Here is a 21,797-nt window from a genome sequence, read left to right as displayed (position 1 = left end):
AGGGCTGCATGTGGTCAGGGCCCAGGCAGAGCCCCCCAGCTGCTTCCCCAGGCAGGCCCGTGCCCCCGAGCGCAGCAGGGAGGTCAGGGGCCAGCTCCCCTGCCCGCGCCGGGCCTAAATGACGGCGCTCTTCTCCTCTTGGAAGGAGGTGCGTGGGGACGGCCGGGCCAGCAGCAGCTCCTTCTCGTGGATCAGGCTGTCCAGCAGGTCCTCCTGACGGTAGTTGTGGTAGACCTTCAGGAAGGCCAGCGTGGTGATGGCCAGCCAGGCCAGCCATGAGGCCCAGAGGCCAAACTGCACAGAGGGCAGGGGCAGGATCAGAGGCCGTTGGGGGTCCGCTGTCAGTGCAGCCCCCTCCCACCGGCCCCCAGGCTCTGCTCTGCAGGGAAAGGACGGGACTCAGAGGAAGGAGGAGGCCGGGGACATGGGGCAGGGCCAGCTCCCGAAGACCCTGCCCAAGATCAAGCTTCTGAGCTCCTTCCTGCAGCCGGCATCGTTTTCCAGCACCTGCGGCCCTCCCGGAACCCACAGGTGCGAAAGCCCTGGGCACTGAGACCCACCCTCACTCCAGGCCGGCCAGAGGCCCTGAGGAGGGACAGTGGCCAGTGGCGAGTGCTTTCTGCTCCAGCAGCTCAGGCCTGTCGGCTCTAAGGAGGGCGGGTAAACAGCGGAGGCTCCTCCAACCACCGGAATAAATTGACCTTTAGCCGCTGTTTCCAAACAGTTGAAGGAGAAACAATTTAATCAGAACCAGGCCTGAGCCACATTAAGCTGATTCTCGTTTGAGCGTATTTGTCATCAGACTGCACTCACACCTTAATCCAATTGGCACAAATTAGGCCTGAGGCCTCTTGCAGTCACTAAATTTGCATGAAGCTGCCTTTGACAGATCCAGTTCATCTCAGCAAAGAGCATTCAGGCCCACCCATGTCCAGCACCCTTGGAGGGCTCCTGGCCAGGAGAAGCGTCCTCAGGCCAGCCACGGCCAGCAAGGGCCTTCAGAGGCCAGTCTGGGGTCCGGAACTGGACCTGAAGCTGGCAGGCCCTGATCAGTGCTGGCAGGAGCCAGGTGTCTGGTCTCAGCCACCCCCACCCGGCACCCCTCATCTGCGTCATCTCGTCTGGGGCACACCTGCAGATTTCAAGGGGCAAACCCAATTCGAGGGTTCCCCCTCCGGCCCTCACGGACCACTGATGTGTCCCCACATGTCTGCATTTCAGCAAATAGCGTCCCTCAGAGCGGTGGCCACCATGGCCCCCCACCAAGTCTCCTAGGGGGCGGGGGACGCAGCTTATACAAGGGCAGGGTGGCAAATCTGAATTCACAAATGGGATCCCCTGCCTCCTTCCTTGGACTCTGTATCAGCGTCCCCCTGGCTAGGGGACGTCTCTAAGCTTCCAACTCTGATCTGAACAGGACCACCTATCGCCAGCACCAAAGTCCAAAGCCCTTGTCCCTACACTGGACCCCAAGGATCTGATGCCTGGTTTTGTTTCTGGCACCACCTCCCCCCACACCCGCACACTTCCCACCCCAGACACCAGGGCCTTGCCACTTCCTGATTCTAACTCACTGTGGCCATCTCCTCCCCAAACCCACCTACAAAAGCCCAGCTCCCCCCTACCTCCTGCGGGAAGCCTTCCCGACTGCTCCCACTGCCTGGTCCCGTTGCTAACTACCTAATCTACACAGGAGGCTGCCTCCTCCTCTGGATGGGGAGAGCTCAGCAAATGTCCGGCAGTAAATGGCCCCCTCCCAGCATTGCAAGCCTCCCTTCCTGCCCACAGCCCCCTACCTGGGCAATTGCAAACTGATCGTAGAAGGCGGAGTTGTCCACGCCCAGCTCCAAGTCGATGTCCTGGAGCTCTTCACAGCTAAAACAGCAGAACACAGGGTGGAAGGTGACCACCAGGACAGCCAGTGCGGGACATGGCTGAGCCGCTGGCCAGAGAGCCACGAGGTTTGCCCTACAATGGTTGGCGGAGGGGGGCGCAGCAGGGAGTCTCTGGGGACACCACGGAGGGTTAGCCTCGATGCCTCCTCCATGGAGCAGGACAGCCTTCAGGGAAGGAAACCTCCAGGCCCCTCCCTGTCCTGGCCCTGGACGGCCAGAAGACGCCAGCTCGGCCTCTGCTCTCCCAGACCCTCTGCCCCCCACGCCCCACACTCTGAGGATCACCGGGTCTCAGAGGCAGGAGATGCAGGGCTGCCTCAGCCAGACAGAGATGGAGGTGGCGTCCCACCAACGCTGCCCAGAAGCTCTGCGCCCATCACAGAGGCATCTGTGGAAGCAGTGGGCGTCAGAGGGCCCGGGAGTGAGCCAGGCCTGGACTCCCGGTAGATGTCCTGTACCCCCAACATAAAACATGAAGCCAGGACACACTGACAGGAGCAGGGTGCCAGAGAGAGGGGGCCCAGCGGCCCCAAATCCCTGGAGGGGCTGAAGGGCTGGAAACAATGTCTGTGAGGCCAAGGAAACTTTGTGTGTCTACCAGAGGTTGCCCACACTCTCGGGAAGCAGGTGGCCCAAGCCAGCAGGCAGAGCTGGGACAGTGCAGGATGAGGCACAGGGCACAGCTCAGCACAGGAGGCCCTGCAGGGCCACATACCCAGGTGCTCACACTTCCTCTGGTTTGTGCCCCAGGTACCCTAGGGTGGAGGCACGGAACAGACAGGCAGGGAGCCCCTTGGGCTCTGCTGCCATCTATTGCAGATGCTGGGGTTTCAGGTCTGGGTTTGCTTAAAGGAAGAACGTGGAAACTCTGGAGGGTTCCTGTCTTCCAGGGTTTTGGCCTGGGGCACTGGATGGCGCCCCTCAGGGCTGGGTATCCCACTGTGGGGGGCAGGCAGTCACTGTGCTCCACTCTGGGGCCCCCCACAAGCCAGATGATGCCCCTGCTAAGATCCCAGAGGGACCACCATGGCTCAAAGGCCTCCATCCCCAACCTGCCTGGGAGCTGACCCTCACCCTGCCAGAAGCTTCCTCTGCTCTTGTTCTTCACCATCCCTGTCCCCTCCACCATCTTCCAAACCCCCCACCATGGGGACCAAAGCCCTGAGCCTAATGCTCCCTGGGCTCTCCCATGCAGCCAGCACAGAAGCCCCAAGGTCTCCGGCTGTGTGGCCACACCGAGCCTCCCAGGACCCAGGGCCATGCTGCATGGGATCTGTCATCCAAGCCCTGGTGGCAAGGACGGGGCATCTGGAGTCTCAGACCACTCGGAGCCACCCCCAGCCGCATCCAGCCCTAGGGATGATCGCTCGTGTGTGACGTGTGATGCTGCCGGCTCCTACAGCGGGAAGGTGTCTGACATTGCGGGGTGGGTCTCAGGGAAGGGGCTGCCCAGGTACGCACAGACAGGGGCACAGTGGGACCAGGGACCGCAGACTCCGGATGGGCTTCATGAGGGAAGATCACCCAGAGCAGGGCAGGGTGTCAAGGGATCTTCCAGGGAGGTGGGCCGAGGCCGAGGCGGGTGGGGTGGGCGCACCTGTGGGGCACGGTGCCCTTCTCGGTGATGGTGTCACACCACATGGTGAAGCCCACGCTGACAATGGTGCTGGCAATGAAGACCAGGAAGACCACGAAGGCGCTGACCAGGAGGTTCAGGAAGGCGGAGAAGAAGGAGCTGCAGCCAGAGACAGAGGGGCAGGCTCACTGGAGGCCACCTCCCGGGCGACCCCCACCCCCAGGCTGCAGCCAGAGACAGAGGGGCAGGCTCACTGGAGGCCACCTCCCGGGCGACCCCCGCCCCCAGGCTGCAGCCAGAGACAGAGGGGCAGGCTCACTGTTCCCCCTTCCTGCAGTCCCTCGGGCAGCTCCGTGTACCCGCCCTGGGCTGCAGGTCACACCTTCCCAAAGACCCAGGACCTGGAACCCTGGTCCCCACCATTTCATAAAAGAGGCTGCACCCAGGGTGGAAATGAATGACATCCTTCCAAAGCCGCCCAGCCACAGTCACCAGCAACTCTGGCCCAGGTGCTTGTGTCCCCCCAAATCCATATGTTGCAGTCTGCTGAGGGGTTAGAAAATGGGGCCTTTGGGAGGAGAGGAGGTCATGAGGGTGAAGCCTCACGAATGAAATGAGTGCCCTCCTAGAAGAGGCTCCACCGAGCTCCCAGCAGATAAGGACACAGCAAGAGGAACAGTCCCTCGGCAGGCATCGAACCTGGATCCCAGCCTGGATCCCAGACCTCCAGCCTCCAGAAGTGTAAGCAGTAAATGCCTGTTGTTTACAAGCCCCCAGCCTGTGGTGCTGAGAGCATCCATTCACCCGCAGGTCATCAGCGCGTGGCCTGGACCCCTGGTAGGACGTGCTTGATGGGCTGGCTCTGGTTTATCCATTTAAACTTAAAAGGCCAGGCTGTGATTGGGCCCATCTGCCCAGGGCCAGAGCATGGGGAGTGCAGGAGGCAGGGCCATGAGGAAGGAGCTCGCTTAGGGCTGGGCCACACTGCCCCAGGGGTCTGAGGCCTCTGCCAGGGCGCATACGGCCACGGCTTTCAGAGGATGCTCATGTTTCCTCTCCTGAGGATACCGGGCACGTGGTCGGGACACCCACCCCACCCGGCCCTCCTGCCTGGCCTGCAAACGTCCACCATCTCTGAATTGCTCCATCAAGATTCAAAGTCCCTCAAATGGGCCTGGGGTGGGCTCAGCCTGGAATGCACATGGAGGCTCCAGGGGGGTAGGGAGAGGGGGTAGGGATAGGGACTGTCCCTCCAGTGGGAGCCCCGAGGGGGGACTTCCTCACGGGCGGACACCAGCACTAGCAGCATGGCTGAGAAGGGGCTGCTCCCGCCTGTCACCTGCCAGCAGGCTCGATGTTAGCCTGCATGCTGTCAGCACACTGGATCTAAGGGAGGTGACCCACGGAAACAGCTTCACAGTGACCATTTAATAAACAAGGTCTCCCTGGAATCTCAGCCAAGAAAACATCAACGCCACCGTCATCCGAACTCGGCAGCTGCTGCTGAGGCAAAGTGGAGGCCAGCGCATTGTCTGGTCATTCATTCAGCAGGCACTTTCTGAGCACCTGCTCGCCCTGTGCTGGGCACAGAGGGCACAGTGATACAAAAGACGAAGTCCTGGCCCCGGGAGGTGCCCCAGCCAACGTGCTGAGGATAAACCCAGGCCACAGTGCCCAACTCAGAGCAGGTGGCACCAGGTGCTTCGTAACATCTGGTGCCTCCAAGGAACCTGTCCACTGGCTCCAGCCCCGACCACACTGTTTTGGTGACTGCTGGGCTGACAGCAGAACGACCCCCCAGGAACGGGAGGGCTTGAGCCACCCCAAGGAGTCCAAGACAAGGGGAGAGGACACAGGGACACTCTTAAAGCCATGGGCTGTGATCCCAACAATCACAGCAACGAGGGCAGGACCAGCAGGACTCACACACGTATGCGTGGGGGGTGACCGAGCCTCTGCCCGGGCCTCACGGCCAAAGATGGCTGGAGGGTGGTACCGTGCGCCAGTAGACAAGCCACAACCCCCGTCACGGCGCCACATCCAAAGCTCTCTGAAGACAGAAAGAGCAGCGGCAAAAGTTCGCCGGGATGGGCATGGGGCCATTCTCGGTCCCCCTCTGGTCCAGTGTGCTGTGAGTCTCGGAGCTGTCATACATGGGACTGGCTCCATCCGCCCTGCCCAAGCCTGAATCACCGTGTGCCAGTGTCTCCCACATGCTCTTCAGAGTGTGTCTCCTTCTCCATTCTCTGTCTGGAGGCTGAAAGGTGTGGACCATGGCAATAACCTCGTGCCCTCTGGCTTCCGGCTGGGTTTGGGCAATGGGGTTGGGAGGGCGGGAGAGCAAGGTGGGAATTTGCTACCAGGTCCCTCCACTGAAAGTCACTGCTCCTCTCCAGGTGACCCACCCGTCCAGGGGTCCCATTAGCCAGGGATGGGGACAGCACCACCTCCACTGACCCCAGGAACCCCACAACTTCATCTCTTGTCAACCAGCCCTCCTTCAATTACCCTTCCTTGGGTGAGCCATCTGCTGCTGCTGGGACCCTGAGGACACAGTTCTGAACCCCAAAATCCATCTGGCCTGGGGGTGCAAATGAGGGGCCAGGGGCCTATAGTCACAGAGCAGAGCACAGTAAGCCCACCCCACCTCTGCAGTCTTGGACCAGCTGCTCCGCCCAAGCCAAGCAGGAGGTGGTGGCGAGGCACGGCCAGGGTCAGCTCCACAGCCAGAGGCAAGGAAGCAAGGGGTCATTGCCATGGTCCACACCTTTCAGCCTCCAGACAGAGAATGCAGAAGGAGACGCACTCTGAAGAGCAGGCGGGAGACACTGGCACACGGTGATTCAGGCTTGGGCAGGGCGGATGGAGCCAGTCCCACGTATGACAGCTCTGAGACTCACCAAACCCGGCCCACTGGATGGTGCTGGATTGGGTCAGGGGACAGCCCCTTGCCAGGCTCCCACGGCGCACATCCACCCCTCCACCTGCTGGACAGCCCTCCTGCGGTCCTCCCAGGGACCCAGTCCAGCACCCGGCATTCGTAGACTTCCCTGACAGGCCATCCCAGAGACCTCCCTGGAGGGCCAGGCTGACCACAGTGAAGAGAGGAGGCTGGGGTAGGGCCCGTTGCCCAGTGCCACATCCCAATCCTCCTCGAGAGGCTGGGGCAGCACCCTCCACGTCTACAGTATACGAATTCTAGACAGGCACATGCACGGCCCAAGCCTCCCTGTGTGGCCGGGCTGACTAAGGGCAAGGTCTCCCCGAAACACCCTGGTGCCTGCGAATACCTGGCCCAGTGCACCTGAGATACGGCAGAGGCTCTGGGCCCAGGCAACCCACTGTCCCCTTCCCACTGCTGAGCATGGGCCACAACACAACCTCCAACAGGCAGAAAAGCCAATTGTCTGGAGACTTCAAACATCCAGCCACGTCCCTGTGAAATGGGCCGATTCTGGAGTCCTCTCCCATGACCAGCTCGAGGAGTTCCCCATGAGATAGGGAAGGGACCCCAGGCTGGGGCCGCTGTCGGCTGACAGCCTCGGTCTGCTCCTCTCATTCCTTTCTGGTCGGTTTCCAGGGATCCTGCCCAGGCTGTCCAGGTCGTTGAAGAATTGGATGTGTCCAGAGCATCCCCGGATCCAGCTCGCCAGAGGTCACAGGGCCATCCAGCCCCTCCCTCACCAAGGCCAGGCCAGGACAGTGGTCAGGAACAGGAGCCCGGCACACACAGGGTTAACTCTGTCTCTCTTCACTGCCGCTCAGGGTGCCCTGCCAGGATGTGCCATCTCCATGGTGACCGCTGTCCTGGAAAGCCCAGCAATGTGAAGGCTCAGCACCGGCACGGGCAGGCAGATGAGTTTAATGCAGCGCCCCTCCGGCCGGCCAACCACAAACTGCTGCCAGCCCACGTGCTCAATGCTCCCTCGGCACAGCTGCCCCAGGCCCACGGCTGCCTCAGCAAACCCTTCTGCCCCGAAATGGCAAGCCCCTCTGAAGCACAGGTGCCATTCCATTCATTCATTCATCCATTCATTCATTCATCCATTCATTCATCCATCCATTCATTCATCCATCCATTCATTCATCCATTCATCCATTCATTCATCCATTCATCCATTCATTCATCCATTCATCCATTAATTCATCCATCCATTCATTCATTCATTCGTTCATTCATTCATTCACTCAGCAGCCTATAATGGAGCATCAAGATGACACCCCTCTGCAAAAAGCTCCCCCCAGACTCTAATTTTCACACTTCTGGGCACGAGCTCTCAGGGTCTGGACTCTGCACGAAAGACACCTCTGTAGGAAGAGGAAGCTGGCACCTGAGACCCAGCCTCTGCTCCACAAGCTCTGGACCTGCCGTGTGCCCCTCAAACAGACCTCAAACAGGCCCTGCCCTCACATTGGCGGGAGGGCAGCTGGGTGGCCCGTGAAGGTGGAGTCCACTTTAGAAGATTAGAGCGTGTGCTGTCCTAACCAGGCCCAGACCTCTAGCGGCCAGAGTCTGATGGGGTCAGCGGGCTCCTCCACGGGCTGGACATCCAGTGGCCGTCGATGGCCCCGAGAGCCCTTGTCCACCGCATGAGCTTCCTGTAAAGGCCTGTCTCAGCCCCTTGGCTGGTCCTGAGTCCCCTTTACCTACCCGGCACTTGCTCACCTAGTCTATGCAGCTGGACCAACAATTGAGTTGGAATTGGCTGCTCTATCGCTGGACCCTGCAGACCCAATCTTCCCAGGGGTCCCGAACTTCCTGACACGGCAAGTCTGAAGGGTGGACCTGTTGGCCAGATAACTGAGTGTGCACAGGTATCAGGGCCAGGCGACTGACCACAAGGCAGCAGGCCTCAGGACCCAGGTATCTTTCTGTCAGTCATTCAACAAACATTATCTGGGGACTCCTATGCACCATCCCCTGTGCTCAGCCCTAAGGACACAGAGATGAATAAGGTGCATGTCTGCCTTGGCTTCACCCAGCCGTGGGTCCCCTATGGTGGGGTCCCCTATGGTGGGGACCCATGGCCTGGGATGGCTCTTGAGAGCGTTAACCTTCGCCTACAACCAGAACTCAATGGAGTGCTGACACGTTTGACAGATGTCATCGCACAAGCCGTCTGCCAATGCACTGTGCAGTGCATGAGGTGGGGGACAGGTGGCCACATGACCACGTGACCTGAGCCACTAATTCGTGATGGTCAAGAAGGACACAGGCACCAGATGTCCCTGGAAAAGAGCAGGCTGGGCAGAGGTCAGTGGTGTGAGGATTGGTGAACCCCTGAACTGAAGCAAAGGGGCTGAACCTGAAATGCTCCACCACAGGCCCCTCCCTGATAGCAGGAGCTGCCCAGACCTGACCTCCAGTGGGGTCAAGGCCATGGTGAGCCTCCACAATGTAGCCCCCCTCGACAACCCTAACCCTCACCCTAACCCCCACAGGCCCTGAGCACACCAGGTCATCTAAGGCTGCTTAAATCCCATATGGGCCGGTCAGCAGGGCTGCAGCAGAGGCCACACAGCCGGCCTGCATCCCAGCCGGCTCCACCCCTTGGGAGGATGGAATACCACAAAGAGTGCTGGGAAGGCCTGCAGATGCCCCAGGAATCTGTTTTCTGCCTTTGGAAGGAGATGGTGCTGGCAGTTTGCCACGGCTGACAGACAGACACCTTCCGTGAGATGGTGAGAGGCAGAGCTGCTGTTACGGCATCCCTGGGTCTGCTGCCCAGTGTGTGCGAAATAGACCATACCCTGTGCGACCTGGACTCCTGTCTTGCAAGCTCTGGGGCTCTTTTCTCCCCTCTCCCTGTCCCCCAGCTTCTGGTGGAACCCCCTATAAAATCTTGCATCACTCTGACCACATAGCTGGGTCCTATCTAGAGAGCCACCCTCTGTCAGCCCCAGCTGGACCATAGGCACCCTGAGGGACACCCAGGAGGCAGGGAAGACGTGCATGAGCAATGAACCAACTGTGGCCCCACCTGGTCTGCATCCTTCACCCTCAGCTTCCCAGACTAAAGGGACCTCAAGCGTTGGGAGGCTGACCCTACTCGCTGGCTGTCCCACTCCCTCTTCTCACCATGTCTCATTCAGGGCGGCTTCCACCTGCCTGCCCTGCACGCACAGCATGGACTGGAAAACTCTCAGGTTTGGCAACATGGGTGCAGATGACGTCTCAAGCCTCTTCTTGGGACACCAGCCCTGGAGTGGGCTGAGGGAAGGAGGACGGCTGCACATGGGCAGGACACCACCCTGCGCCCGGCCTGACCCCACCTTGAGCACGGCTCCAGCCACACAATTTGGGCCCATGGCCCCACAGTATCTGGGTCCTCCCAGGCTGACAGCCAGCTTGCTACTGACCCCCATCCAGAACCTTAGTGTCATGGGTTGAATGGTGTCCCCTGAAAGATATGCCCAAGTCCCACTCCTGGTACCCGTGACTGTGACTTTATTTGGAAATAGCATCTTTGCAGGTGTAATTAAGCTCTGGATCTCAGAATATCTCCCTGAGTTTAGAGTGGGCCCTGAATCCAGTAACTGGTGTCCCTGTAAAAAGAGGGAGGACAGAGAAGCAGAGAGAAGACACTCTGTGAGGACAGAGGCAGAGGGTGGTGGGACAAGTGGGTTTAAGTCCAGTTGGCGGAACTGTGCTGCAGCAGCCCCAGCGTGCTCCTACCCACAGGTGCTGGGATTCTCACTCTTCCTCCAGATTTTGCAGCCCCACTCGGCATAGTCCTGGCTCCCTCCCTTCTCCCTGAAGCCCCTCTTCTTCGCCTCTCTGGCCCCTCTCTCAGCCAAAACCAAGCTGTGGGCTCACAGGGGGTGGGCAACAGGAGGGCCTCCCCACTCCTGCCACCCGCATCCCTCTGAGCCCTTCTCATCTCCCACCTGCGTGCAGGGAGTGAAAACCTACAACAAAGGATGGGGGTGGGGGCAGAGGAGCCTGGGTTTCTTGAGTGCTCTCCTGGAACCTCTGCAGGATCTTGGGCTGCTCCTGGGCACAGCAGGCCTCCGCCCGGGGAGTGGGAGGGCCCACAGAGGGCACCCACAGAGGGAGTGGGTGGGTTCACAGAAGGGGTGGGTGGGCTCACAGAGGGGGTGGGTGGATTCACAGAGGGGGTGGGTGAGCTCGCAGAATGGGTGGGTGGGTTCACAGAGGGGATGGGTGGATTCACAGAGGGAGTGGGTGGGCTCACAGAGGGAGTGGGTGGGCTCACAGAGGGAGTGGGTGGGTTCACAGAGGGGGTGGGTGAGTTCACAGAGGGGATGGGTGGATTCACAGAGGGAGTGGGTGGGCTCACAGAGGGAGTGGGTGGGTTCACAGAGGGAGTGGGTGGGTTCACAGAGGGAGTGGGTGGGTTCACAGAGCGGGTGGGTGAGTTCACAGAGGGAGTGGGTGGGTTCACAGAGAGGGTGGGTGGATTCACAGAGGGAGTGGGTGGGCTCACAGAGGGAGTGGGAGGGTTCACAACACCTGCAGAGGGAGTGGGTGGGCCCCCAGGGGCCCCCCGGGCGCCACTGGCTAAGGGTGCCGCCACACCCCAGGTGAACCAGGTTGTATGGGCTCCAGTATCCTGCCGGAGCAGGAAAGAAAAAGAGGAAAATGGAGGCCAGGAGGAGGAAGGCGCTGAGCCCACAGGGAACAGCCCTCGCCCTGCCGTCTCTCTCCACGCTCCCCAGCCAAGGCCTGAGCTCGAGGTGGGCCTGGGTGGCTCCCCTCCAGACAGCCGTCTGCCGTCCCTTTCCCGGGGCGATGGTGCCGGGTGGGGCTCCCCAGTATGCCTTGTCACTGGGGCCTGGAGAGCCCAGCGCAAGCCCTAGACCGGGCTGGGAGCTGTCGCCGGTCCTGGCGAGTGTGGCCCGGCTGAGCCCCCCCAGGAAGATCCAGGCCTGCTCGGCGATGACGGTGCAACATCTGCAACCAAGGGGGCCGATGCCCGGAAGTGGGAGGTGATGTGCACGTGGGGAGGGGAGGCACTGGCCTTGTACGCAGGACCGGTGGTCGTCATGGTCCCTGGATGTGTGTGTAGACAAAGGGCGGTCTGCGTGGAGGGGCTGAGGGCGGATTGTTGACATTTGCGGGCCTCGGAGCTGCCTGAGAGACGGAGGGACTCGAGCGCCTCCCTGGGGAGGTGGGTCTGGGGGCGCTGGGGGCATGGAAGGGGCGCCGCGCCGGGAGCGGCCCCCACTTACCCCTCGTGTCCCTTGCAGAGGAAGAAGAGCGTGCGCCAGGCGTGCGCGGCGGCCAGCAGCAGAGACAGGAGGCTGGCGAGCAGGCTGAAGCGGCAGGCGGCCGGCGGGCCCCACTCCTGCACCGTGAAGCGCTCGCGCTCCTGCACGGTGAGGTTGGCGCTCAGCCACATGCCCTCGGTGAAGAGCAGGCAGCGGCCGCGGAAGTCGTGGCCGTTCTCGGACAGCGGGACCACCACCACGAAGCTGAACAGGAAGGCCAAGAAGTAGCAGGCGCACTGCGCGAAAAGGAAATTGTTGAGCGCCATGGCCGGCCGGGGCGAGAGCGGCGGCGGGGAGGCTGCGGGAGGCTGCGCCGGGCGGGGAGGCCGCGGGAGGCTGCGCAGTGGCGGCGCGGGCGGGTCCCGCGCGCCCCTCCCGGGACGCGTGCGCATCGGCCGAGCGCGGGAAGCTCCTGCGGTCAGCACCGCGGACAGCTCCTGGTGCGCGCGGGCCAGGATCCCGGGGTCCAGGGGCTGGTCCCGGCCAAGACAGAGAAGGGCGGCCTGCGGGAGATGCGGGAATTTTACCAGGTCGGCCTGGGGAGACCGACCCTGTGCCACTAAAGACTGTAGGAGCCACCCGTAAGGGCCTCACACAGGCCGACTCTGGGTCCCCAGTTCCTCATCAGCAAGAAAGAAAGGAGACCAGGAGAGAGAGGGCGGGGCGGGGGGTGTCGGAGGACACCCCCAAGGTGCCCGTAGTGAGGTGTAGGAGTGCGGTTTGCAGTCCAGGCTGAAGTGATTCCTTTGCGGGGGTCCTGGAATGCAACGTATGAGGGGAGGGGCCAGATCGTGGAGGAGTCGGGGTCCAAGGGACTGGGACAGGTCATCCTCGAGGAGATGGGGAGGGTGAGGCCGGGTGTGGGCAGCAGGGGGTGGACCGGGAGCTTCTGCAGCGCCAGCCCTCCCCGGGGACGTGTGTTACACTGCCTGACACGGGCAGGACCCTGGAGCTGCATTTGTAAGATAAATAATGGGTGCCCCGAGCGCCTCATTAAGGCATCTTTGCTGAGATGGAAATTGCTGAGGCATTAATTAATAGAATTAATGCATTTTCTAGTTGCCTTTAAGACTAAATCACCTTTAGTCCAATTCCCAGAGTGAGGAAGCCCTAACGTTGCTCCTCCTGGCTTAAAATTACATCAGCATTTTTGTTGCAAGCACTAAAAAATCTTTTTGTTTTATTGACTAAGTAATATATGCTCATTTCTTAAGTCAAGTAATAGAGATATGTATACAATAAAATAGAAAGCCTTCTCCTCATCCCCCTCCCCTACCCCATCACACTACCAGGGGTGACCACTTTAATAGCCTGGCATCTATTTTTCTAGACATTTTGCTAAGCACATAAGCACACACACACAATTAACAAAAATGCTTCATACTATACATAGTTTTTTGAAGGCTGATTCTTTTATTCAATAAAATGTCAAGGTGATTATTCCCTGCCTACACATACACCTATTTTGTTCTTTTTAATAACTGCCTAAGACTCCATTATAACGATGATTCCACAATTTGCATAACTATTCCTCTTAAGATGGATGTTTGGTGTCTCCAGTTTTTCCTGTCTCAAATGCTGTCATGTGAACACCCTTGTACACATATGTCTGTGTGCTTGCACAGGCACTTTTATAAGAGAAATTCTTAGAAGAGGAATTGCTGGGTTATGGGGTATGCACATTTAAAATGTTGACAAAAATTGCCAAACCAGCTTTAAAAATGTTGTTCAGCCAGGCACGGTGGCTCACGCCTGTAATCCCAGCACTTTTGGAGGCCGAGGCGGGCAGACCACGAGGTCAGGAGATCGAGACCATCCTGGCTAACATGGTGAAACCCCGTCTCTACTAAAAATAAAAAAAGTCAGCCGGGTGTGGTGGCATGCGCCTGTAGTCCCAGCTACTCGGGAGGGCAAGACAGGAGAATCGCTTGAACCCAGGAGGCAGAGGTTGCAGTGAGCTGAGATCCCGCCACTGCACTCCAGCTTGGGTGACAGAGCGAGACTCGGTCTCAAAAAAAATAAAAATAAAAACGTTGTTCAAATTTACCCTCACATCTGGGTTGTAAACCCCTCCCATCCCCGGCTGAGAAACAGCAATTGTATTCAAATCCTGCCAGTTTCCACAGAATGTGCTTGTTGCTGTATGAACTTGGACTTGCTTTGGCATCACGAGGCTGAGCACATCTTACGCTTGCTACTGTTTGCAACTTCTTCTCTTCGGTGGATTGCTCTTCATTTTGCAATCACTTTAAAGTCGGGCCTTGAAGGCCAGCCATGAGGTCAGCAATGGCCACTCTTCTCTTGGAGAATCCATTCAGCGTTTTTACCACTCTTGGAGTATCCCCAATTCTCCCAAAGGGAGCTCACTCAGGAAATTCACCCCCTCCCCTAACTTGGGCAAGGGTGGAAGTCCCATTCACTCATTATCCAGCAGTTTGACCAATCTGAACACATCTGGGGGTATTACACTTCTAGACTCTGGGCAACATGAAGGAGACCATGACGGCTGACAGGGAACCGCCAGCACTGGAAACCACAGACTAGGTTGGAAAGATGATTAAGTATCTGCCGTTTTCAAAGGTCAAAGGTGCGAGACTCTGGCATGTCTGTCATTAGTTCTATTTAACCTTCAAAAATCAAAGACTTATCTTGTTTGTATTAGTCAGGGTTCTCCAGAGAAACAGAACCAATAGGATGGAGAAAGAGAGAAAGAAAGAGATTTATTTTAAAGAATTGGCTCATGTGATTTTGGAGACTGGTAAGTCTCAAATCTGCAGGGTGCACCAGCAGGCTGGAGACCCAGGAAAAGTCAATGGTGTGGTTCCATGTCGTGGCTACAGAATTCCCTCTTACTGGTGGGGGGACGGGGATTGGGAGGTGGGGTCAGTCTTTGGTTCTATTCAGGCCTTCAACTGGTTGGATGAGGTCACTGCTATAGTTTGAATGTTTGTCTCTTCTGAAATTCATGTAGAAACTTAATCCCCAGTGTGACAGTGGGGCCTTTATGAGGTGATTTGGTCTTGTCCTTATGAATGGATGAATCTTTTCATGGATTAGTGGCCTAATGGATTAATGGGTTGTCCCAGGACTGGGACTGATGGCTTTATAACAAGAGGAAGAGAGATGAGCTGGCACACTCAGCCTTCCACCATGGATGCCCTGCACCACCTTGGGTCTCTGCAGGGAGTTTCCACCAGCAAGAAGGCCCTCACCAGATGCAGCACCTCGACCTTGGACTTCCCAGCCTCCAGAAACTGTGAGAAATAAACGTCTTTCCTTTATAGATTACCCAGTCTCTGGTATTCAGTTTTAGCAACAGAAAACCGACTAAGACACCCATCCACATTATGAAGGACAATCTGCTTTACTCAAAGTTCACCATTTAAGTGTTAACCTTGTCCAAAAATACCCCCACAGAAACATCCAGAACAATGTTTGACCACATACCTGGCACCTTGGCCCAGCCAAGTTAACACATAAAATTAACCATCTCTTTATTGAAGAAATTCCCATCTACAGAAAATGTGGAAAACTCCAAAATTCACTTTTAAAAGCCAACATTACATTAATACCAACATCTTATCAAAATTGAGGGGAAAAGAAAGAAATAGGAAATTTCATATACAAATATGGATGCAGAACACTTTCAAATAAAATATTAGCACATTGAACACAACCCAATGTATTAAGAAAGTAAGAAAACATGAATGGGTAGACTTTAATCTACAAATAAGAGAATAGCTTTGCTTTAGGAAATCTATCAATGATATGCTACATCCACAAATAAAGGAGGCAAACCCACCTTTTTGTATCAAGGAATATCAAAATGCACTTCGTATCATTGAATATCCACTCCTGATTAAAAAAAAAAACTCTATGTAAAATAAAACTACCTAAATGTGGTCAAGACTACCTTAAACCACATTATAAACCTGCACCTGTTCAAATCAGGAACAACACAGGAATGCTCGCTGTTGCAACTATTATTGACCATTTTGGGGCAATTCTACCTAATGAACCCAAGACAAGAAAATAAAATAAGCAGTATAACTATGGAAACAGAGAGGCAAAACTTTCTTTATTGGAGGATAATATTATTCTATACCTAGAAATCTCAAGATACTCTATAAAAATATTATAATTTGCAAGTTAATTTTGTTCTGGGTCTAAAACCTGGCTTAGGTCCAGAAACTGGGCCAGGTGTCATGATGTCTCCTGTCAGGCTGCCCTTGGGATGGTTCCCCTTCACGTCCTATGATGGTGTCAAGTGCACCAGAGTGAGCGATGCCTCTGCCTTTCCTCCAGGGATGCTCAGTCCTGTTGTCCATCTCCTCCACTTTCTGTTGCTCAGGACACGCTGGCTCCTTCTTCGACTTTGCTGCTCATTAGGTTACCTGAGCTCACCTTGCTCCCGACAATTAGGTGGCACCACCTGGTCTGTCTTATCTGGGGATCCCACCAGCCGCATTGTTCTCAGGGCACCCAGTCCTGTGACAGCAGCTCCAACCATTGTCCCACTGAGCTTCTCAGTGATTCTGCCCCCTCCCCAGTGCAACTTTCTTGCTCTGGTAAATGGAGACTCCTCTGCAAGCACCCTGCATTCACCCAGGAATGAGGCCTCGGTGGGTGCTGCAGCCTTTGTAGCACAGACACTCGAGCACGCCCCTGTCCCTGAGCCCTTGCCCCCTCTCCCGCCATCTGTCCTAGCCGTTCTATTTTACAGGGTTGAGCATCCACTTTCCAAGCTTCTTAGAGCCACTTAGATGAGTTTTCTGTCACTGCTGCAACAAATTGCCACAACAGCACAAATGGATTATCTGACAGTTCTGGGAGGTGAGAACATCCCAGGGTCAGAAGTCTAAAATCAAGGCATCTGCAGGGCTTTGTTCCCTCTGGAGGCTTCAGGGGAGAATCTGTTTCCTTGCCTTTTCAGTTTCTAGAGTTTTCTGCATTCCTTGGCTACTGACCTCCTTGCTCCATCTTCAAAGCCAGTAACACCAGTCCAGCCCTTCTCATGCTCCACCCCTCTGGTCTCTGCAGCTAGAAGACTAACTATGTTGACATTAGACCCATCTGGAAAATCCAGGATGCCCCGCAACTTGAGGTCCTCAACCTTAATCACATGTGCGGAGTCCCTTTTTCCATAATAGGTAACATACTTATGGGTTGCAGGAATTGGGGATGTGAACATCTTCGGGGCATTATTCTGCCTGCCCCACCATCCTAGGAACAAGTTAGCCCTGCCTCCCAGGGCTCTTGCCTGGTGTTAAACCTTTGTATTCCAGGACACCTCTACCTTCTGGATAAATTCTTTCTTACCCAACATTTATGTTCTACTCCCCTGCCCCGATCCAGCACGCTCTGGTCCAGGAACACACATATCCCTGCCGCCTGTTGGTACATGGTCTTCAGATCCTGCAGAGCCGTCGGGGCATCCTGGCCTCCCTCTCTCAGCAGAACTCATTCCTTGACATTGGTCACCAGCAGGAGAGGTGGAGTGGCCCCTCCTTAGAGGCCATGCATTCTCCTTGCAAAGCAAACCTGTGAATCATCTTCCAACAGGTGTTATGGGTTGACTGCGACCCCAACAAAGACATGTTGAAGTCCGGACCCTCAACAGGTTAGAATGTGGTCTTATTTAGAGATGGGGTCTTTACAGAGGTAATCAAGTTAAAAGAAGGTCTTTAGGGTGGGCCCTCAGCCAATGTAATTGATATCTTTGTAAAAAACTTTGGTGATAGACATGCATAGAAGTAGAACACCATGAGAAGATGCAGGCAGAGATTGGGATGATGCTTCCTGCTAGGAATTTGTCCACCAAAATTCATATGTTGGAAATTCAATCCCCAGCGTGACACTGCTGAGAGGTGGGGCCTTTAAGAGGTGACGAGGTCAGGAGGGCTCATGAATGGATTACTGCCATTACTGGGAAAGTAGGTTATTTACCTTGGAAATGGATTCCCTATAAAGAAAGAATTGAACCCCTCTTTCTCTTGCATGTGTGGGCTCTCCTGCACTTCTGCCTTCACCATGAGATGACATAGCAGGAAGGCCCTCAGCAGATACTGGCATCTGGATATTGGACTCCCAGCCTCCAGAACTGTGAGAAAATAAATGTTGTTTAAGCTGCCCCATCTATGGCACTTAGACTCAGCAGTCCCAGAAAACTCATACACAAGGAAGTGCCTGTCTCTGACAGGGAGGAGCAAGCCCCTTCTGTAGGCCCAGAGGCTTCCAGAAGGCATGGGAGAGCCCCAACCTCTGAGCATGTCATCACAGGTGGGGTTCCCTAGAAAGCAGACTCTAAGGTGGAGAAGTACCCAGAGAGGTTGTTGGAAGGACTCTGTGAGCACAGATGGGGAAGAAAAGACAAAAACAGGAGAGGGCAGAGGGGCTACTGGCCAAGGCACAGTCTCAGTGGTGGCTCAGCTGACCCCAGGGTCAAGGGTCTTGGGCCTTTGTAAGCACATGTTGACCAGTCACTGGAAGCAGCTGGCCTGGGACAGGGAGTGACCTGGGATGAGGCAGCATCAGAACAGGCTGGAAGCCAGGAGCCATCGACGGCAGCTCATATGGTAGTTTGGGGAATAAGTTCTCTCCTAAAGGGGCCCACCATGGAGGCCTGAGGCCGGCATGGCAGCCTTGCCAAGACTGAGGGTGCCATCACCTCAGGAGCTACGTTGCCCTTAGAATTAAGCCCTGGGCTGGACCCCCACCTGTCCCTGCCTCCAACCGTAGGGGATGAGATTCTCGGGACAGGCTGCCAAGCAGGCCCACTGCCCCCACACCCAGCCTTGAGTGGAGATGAGTCAAGCTCAGCTCCCATCATCTTTCTCCAGGAATTTGCAGCACCCAGCAACAGCCATCTGATCCATGGCTCTGTGATTCCTTCATTGCCTCCGCCTCTCGTGCTTCTGAGATAAGGCACCAACCAGTGCAGTTTCTCCGCTATCCAATACAGCACCGGGGCACCACAGTGAGAGCGTCTGTGACACGGCAGGGCTACCACTTCTGCACCAGCCACAGCAACAGGGACCACAGCCAGTGACTGCCAGTGGTTAGTCTAGCCCCAAATCCCATGTGTGTCTGCTTCCTAGGACCACCCCTAGTTTAGGAGAACTGACGCTGTACCTCAAGGTTTGTAGACGGGAGGACCGAGGGTGCAGGTTCCGCTCAGGAGCAACACCTGTGAGCCACCAAGAGCAGCAGGACTGGGCCAAGGGAGAAATGCTTAGTGACACAGCGGCAATCCCCTGGGAACAGCCCCGTCAGAGCGGCCCCACAGAGTAGCAGGAGCTGGACCTTTGTACCCCGACACTGACCCATCATTGGATGCAGGCTGCCTCCAAAATTAAATCCCAAAGCTTTAAAAGGCTGATAATGCCCACTCCTGGCCTGCCAAAGCTGGGGACCCCAGGGAGGAGGGAGCCCCGTGGTCTTCTGGAGGTAACTGGCACAGTCGGTAGAAGCTAAGATCGCAGCACATGCTTTGACCCAGATCCACCACTTCTGAAACACGGAGGCTCAACAGAAAAGCCTCATTTCGTAAGGACATGTGTACATGAATGTTTATTACAACGGTTTGTGCCAGCCAAAAATGGAAAACAACCAGAATGCTTATAAACCAGGGAGCAATTTAATAAATTCTGGCACCTCCTTATAATGGAAAGTTTTGAGCTATTAAACAGGAGTCTTGTCTGTGAGTATTGGCTTGAAGGATTATCTGTCTAGGGCTATATTTAAAAAAGCAAATAGTAAAGTCATGTGTTTGTATTATCCCCATTTTATTTTTTGTAGTCTTTAAAAATTTAATACTTTTGCTATTTACAAAATCTCTTTTAAAGCTTTAACTTTCAATTCAATGTTTTGGATATTGAGAAAGCTGATCAACTTTTTCATCTTATATGGGCGGCAATTGTATATTGAACTTCTTTTACTTTTTAAAAATTTTAACTTTAAAATATTTTAAATTCACTTATAAGTGGATTTGCTTCTGGAACTGCTCTTCCTTGTATCTTTGGTGTATTATACAAATAGCACATTTTTTCATATGGACATTGGCTATTTATTTCATCTTTTTTGATATAATTCTTTTTATTATTTTACTTTAAGTTCTGGGATACACGTGCAGAACGTGCAGGTTTGTTACATAGGTATACATGTGCCATGGTGGTTTGCTGCACCCATCAACTGGTCATCTAGGTTTTAAGCCCCTCATGCATTAGGTATTTGTTCTAATGCTCTCCCTCCCCTTACCCCCTATCCCCCAACAGGCCCCAGTGTGTGATGTTCCCCTCCCTGTGTCCATGTGTTCTCATTGTTCAACTCCCACTTATGAGTGAGAACATCCGGTGTTTGGTTTTGGACATGAACTCATTCTTCTTTATGGCTGCATCGTATTCCATGGTGTATATGTGCCACATTTTCTTAATCCAGTCTATCACTGATCACTTAATCCAGTCTATCACTTGAGTTGGTTCCAAGTCTTTGCTATTGTAAATAGTATTGCAGTAAACATACGTGTGCATGTGTCTTTATAGTAGAATGACTTACAATCCTTTGGGTATATACCCAGTAATGGGATTGCTAGATCCAATGGTATTTCTGGTTCTAAATCCCTGAGGAAACACCACACTGTCTTCCACAATGGTTGAACTAATTTACACTCCCACCAACAGTATAAAAGTGTTCCTACTTCTCCACAGCCTCACCTGCTTGTGACTACCCTCTGCATACATGTGTGAGGGGAGAGAGACGCTGTGCTCCAGCCGCTGTCACTGGGGCTAGGGGAGGACACTCCCAGCTCCCTCTATGGAGGGGATGTCAGCCTGGAGCTTCAGGGGTGATATGGCTCCCCCCACTGACCCCCAGGCTGCAGAGCTCCCTCCTATCCTTGTCCTCTGCTGCAGTGCCGCCCCCACCTCAAGGATGCTTTGCTTTTCTCCTTCCTGCCAGCTCCCAGTCAGGGCCTGTCTGTCCTGTCGCCTGAGACCTGGAAGGATCCAGGGCAGCTGGCTTTGGCCAGGTGTGGGAAAGAGTCCAGAAATACATAGTACAGGGCCCAGGTGCACCTGGAACTTCTCTAAAGCAGGAGGGTATAAATAGAACACTCCAGAAAGAGTCTCCTCGGCAGGCACTTCCTCACCCCCACCACATCCCATGTGAGGGAAGTGTGGATCGGGTAGAACAGCCAGGCCAGCAGGCAGTGCCCTAGGACTCGAGGCAGGGCTCATGGATGGCACTGCAAGGCCTCTGGTCGAAGGGGAGGAGGGACATGGATGGAGGAAGAAGCAAGGCTGGAAAAGATCGGGGCTGGGAAGGGGTCAGTGGAGACTCAGAAAGCAAACCACAAAAGATCTAATGTCTTCATGTTTCTCCCCATTTTCTTGGCTCCTACTGAGGGCAAACATAAGATCATACAAAGAAGACTGCTCTCCTCCCGAAAGATGACTGAGGGGCACTGTTCATCATCTCACTCGCTGCACTCCACCTGAGCATGACACAACGGAGTCCTCCGTGCATGGGAGAGAATGAGTGATGCCAACCACTCCAGAAGAACTGCCCAATGAAGGCCCCTGCAGAGGGGTGAATGGATGGAGGGTGGTTGGGTGCATGGGGGATAAGAGGATGAATAAATGAATTCATACATCAGTAGGAGAGTGATAAATGGATCAGAGGGTGGGTAGGTGACTGGTTGGATGAATGTATGAATGGATGGGTGGATGGATGAGTGAGTGGGTAGATGGATGCATGGATGGATGCATGGATGAATAAGTGGGTGGGTGGGTGGAGGGGTGGATAGATAGATGGGTGGATGGATGGATAGATGGAGGATGGATGCATGGATGGATATATGGATGGATGGATGTTTGGGTGGGTGGAGAATGGATGGATGGATGGATGTTTGGGTGGATGGATGGGTGGTTGGATGTTTGGGTGGATGGAGAGATGGATGGGTGGATGGATGGATGGTTGTGTGGGTGAACGTTTGGGTGGATAAATGGATGAGTTGATGGGTAGATGGATGTGTAGTTAGATGAATGGATGAATGAGTGAGTGGGTGGATGAAGGGATGGATGGATGGATGGATGGAT

General features: G+C 55.3%; 1 protein-coding gene across 2 annotated transcripts; it reads right to left on the bottom strand.

Moving 5' to 3' along the window:
• Positions 1 to 103: 103 nt before the first annotated feature.
• TMEM179 (transmembrane protein 179) lies at positions 104 to 12,348 on the bottom strand. Of its 2 annotated transcripts, none has more exons than XM_012497973.2 (4): positions 11,665 to 12,348; positions 3,493 to 3,630; positions 1,797 to 1,875; positions 104 to 294 (listed from the first exon to the last, which is right to left on the bottom strand). In XM_012497973.2, the coding sequence occupies exons 1-4, from the start codon at positions 12,093 to 12,095 to the stop codon at positions 115 to 117; spliced, it is 828 nt and encodes a 275-aa protein (XP_012353427.1). In that variant the 5' UTR covers positions 12,096 to 12,348; the 3' UTR covers positions 104 to 114. The 2 variants fall into 2 exon arrangements, with proteins under 2 accessions (XP_012353427.1, XP_012353428.1); XM_012497974.2 differs by lacking the exon at positions 104 to 294 and adding an exon at positions 916 to 1,029.
• Between the last annotated feature and the right edge of the window lie 9,449 nt (positions 12,349 to 21,797).

Source organism: Nomascus leucogenys, chromosome 22a (assembly GCF_006542625.1).
Source record: "Nomascus leucogenys isolate Asia chromosome 22a, Asia_NLE_v1, whole genome shotgun sequence".
Classification (NCBI taxonomy): domain Eukaryota; kingdom Metazoa; phylum Chordata; class Mammalia; order Primates; family Hylobatidae; genus Nomascus; species Nomascus leucogenys.
This window is presented reverse-complemented; position numbering and strand designations above follow the sequence as displayed.

What these genes read in the sequence shown, in the direction of transcription:
- TMEM179 (XM_012497973.2), bottom strand. Translation starts at nt 12,095, where the DNA reads ATGCGCACGCGTCCCGGGAGGGGCGCGCGGGACCCGCCCGCGCCGCCA. An exon ending in CTCTGCAAGGGACACGAGGG is followed by an intron (nt 3,631 to 11,664) that starts GTAAGTGGGGGC and finishes CTCTGGCTGCAG; the next exon opens with CTCCTTCTTCTCCGCCTTCC. An exon ending in AAGGGCACCGTGCCCCACAG is followed by an intron (nt 1,876 to 3,492) that starts GTGCGCCCACCC and finishes CTGCTGTTTTAG; the next exon opens with CTGTGAAGAGCTCCAGGACA.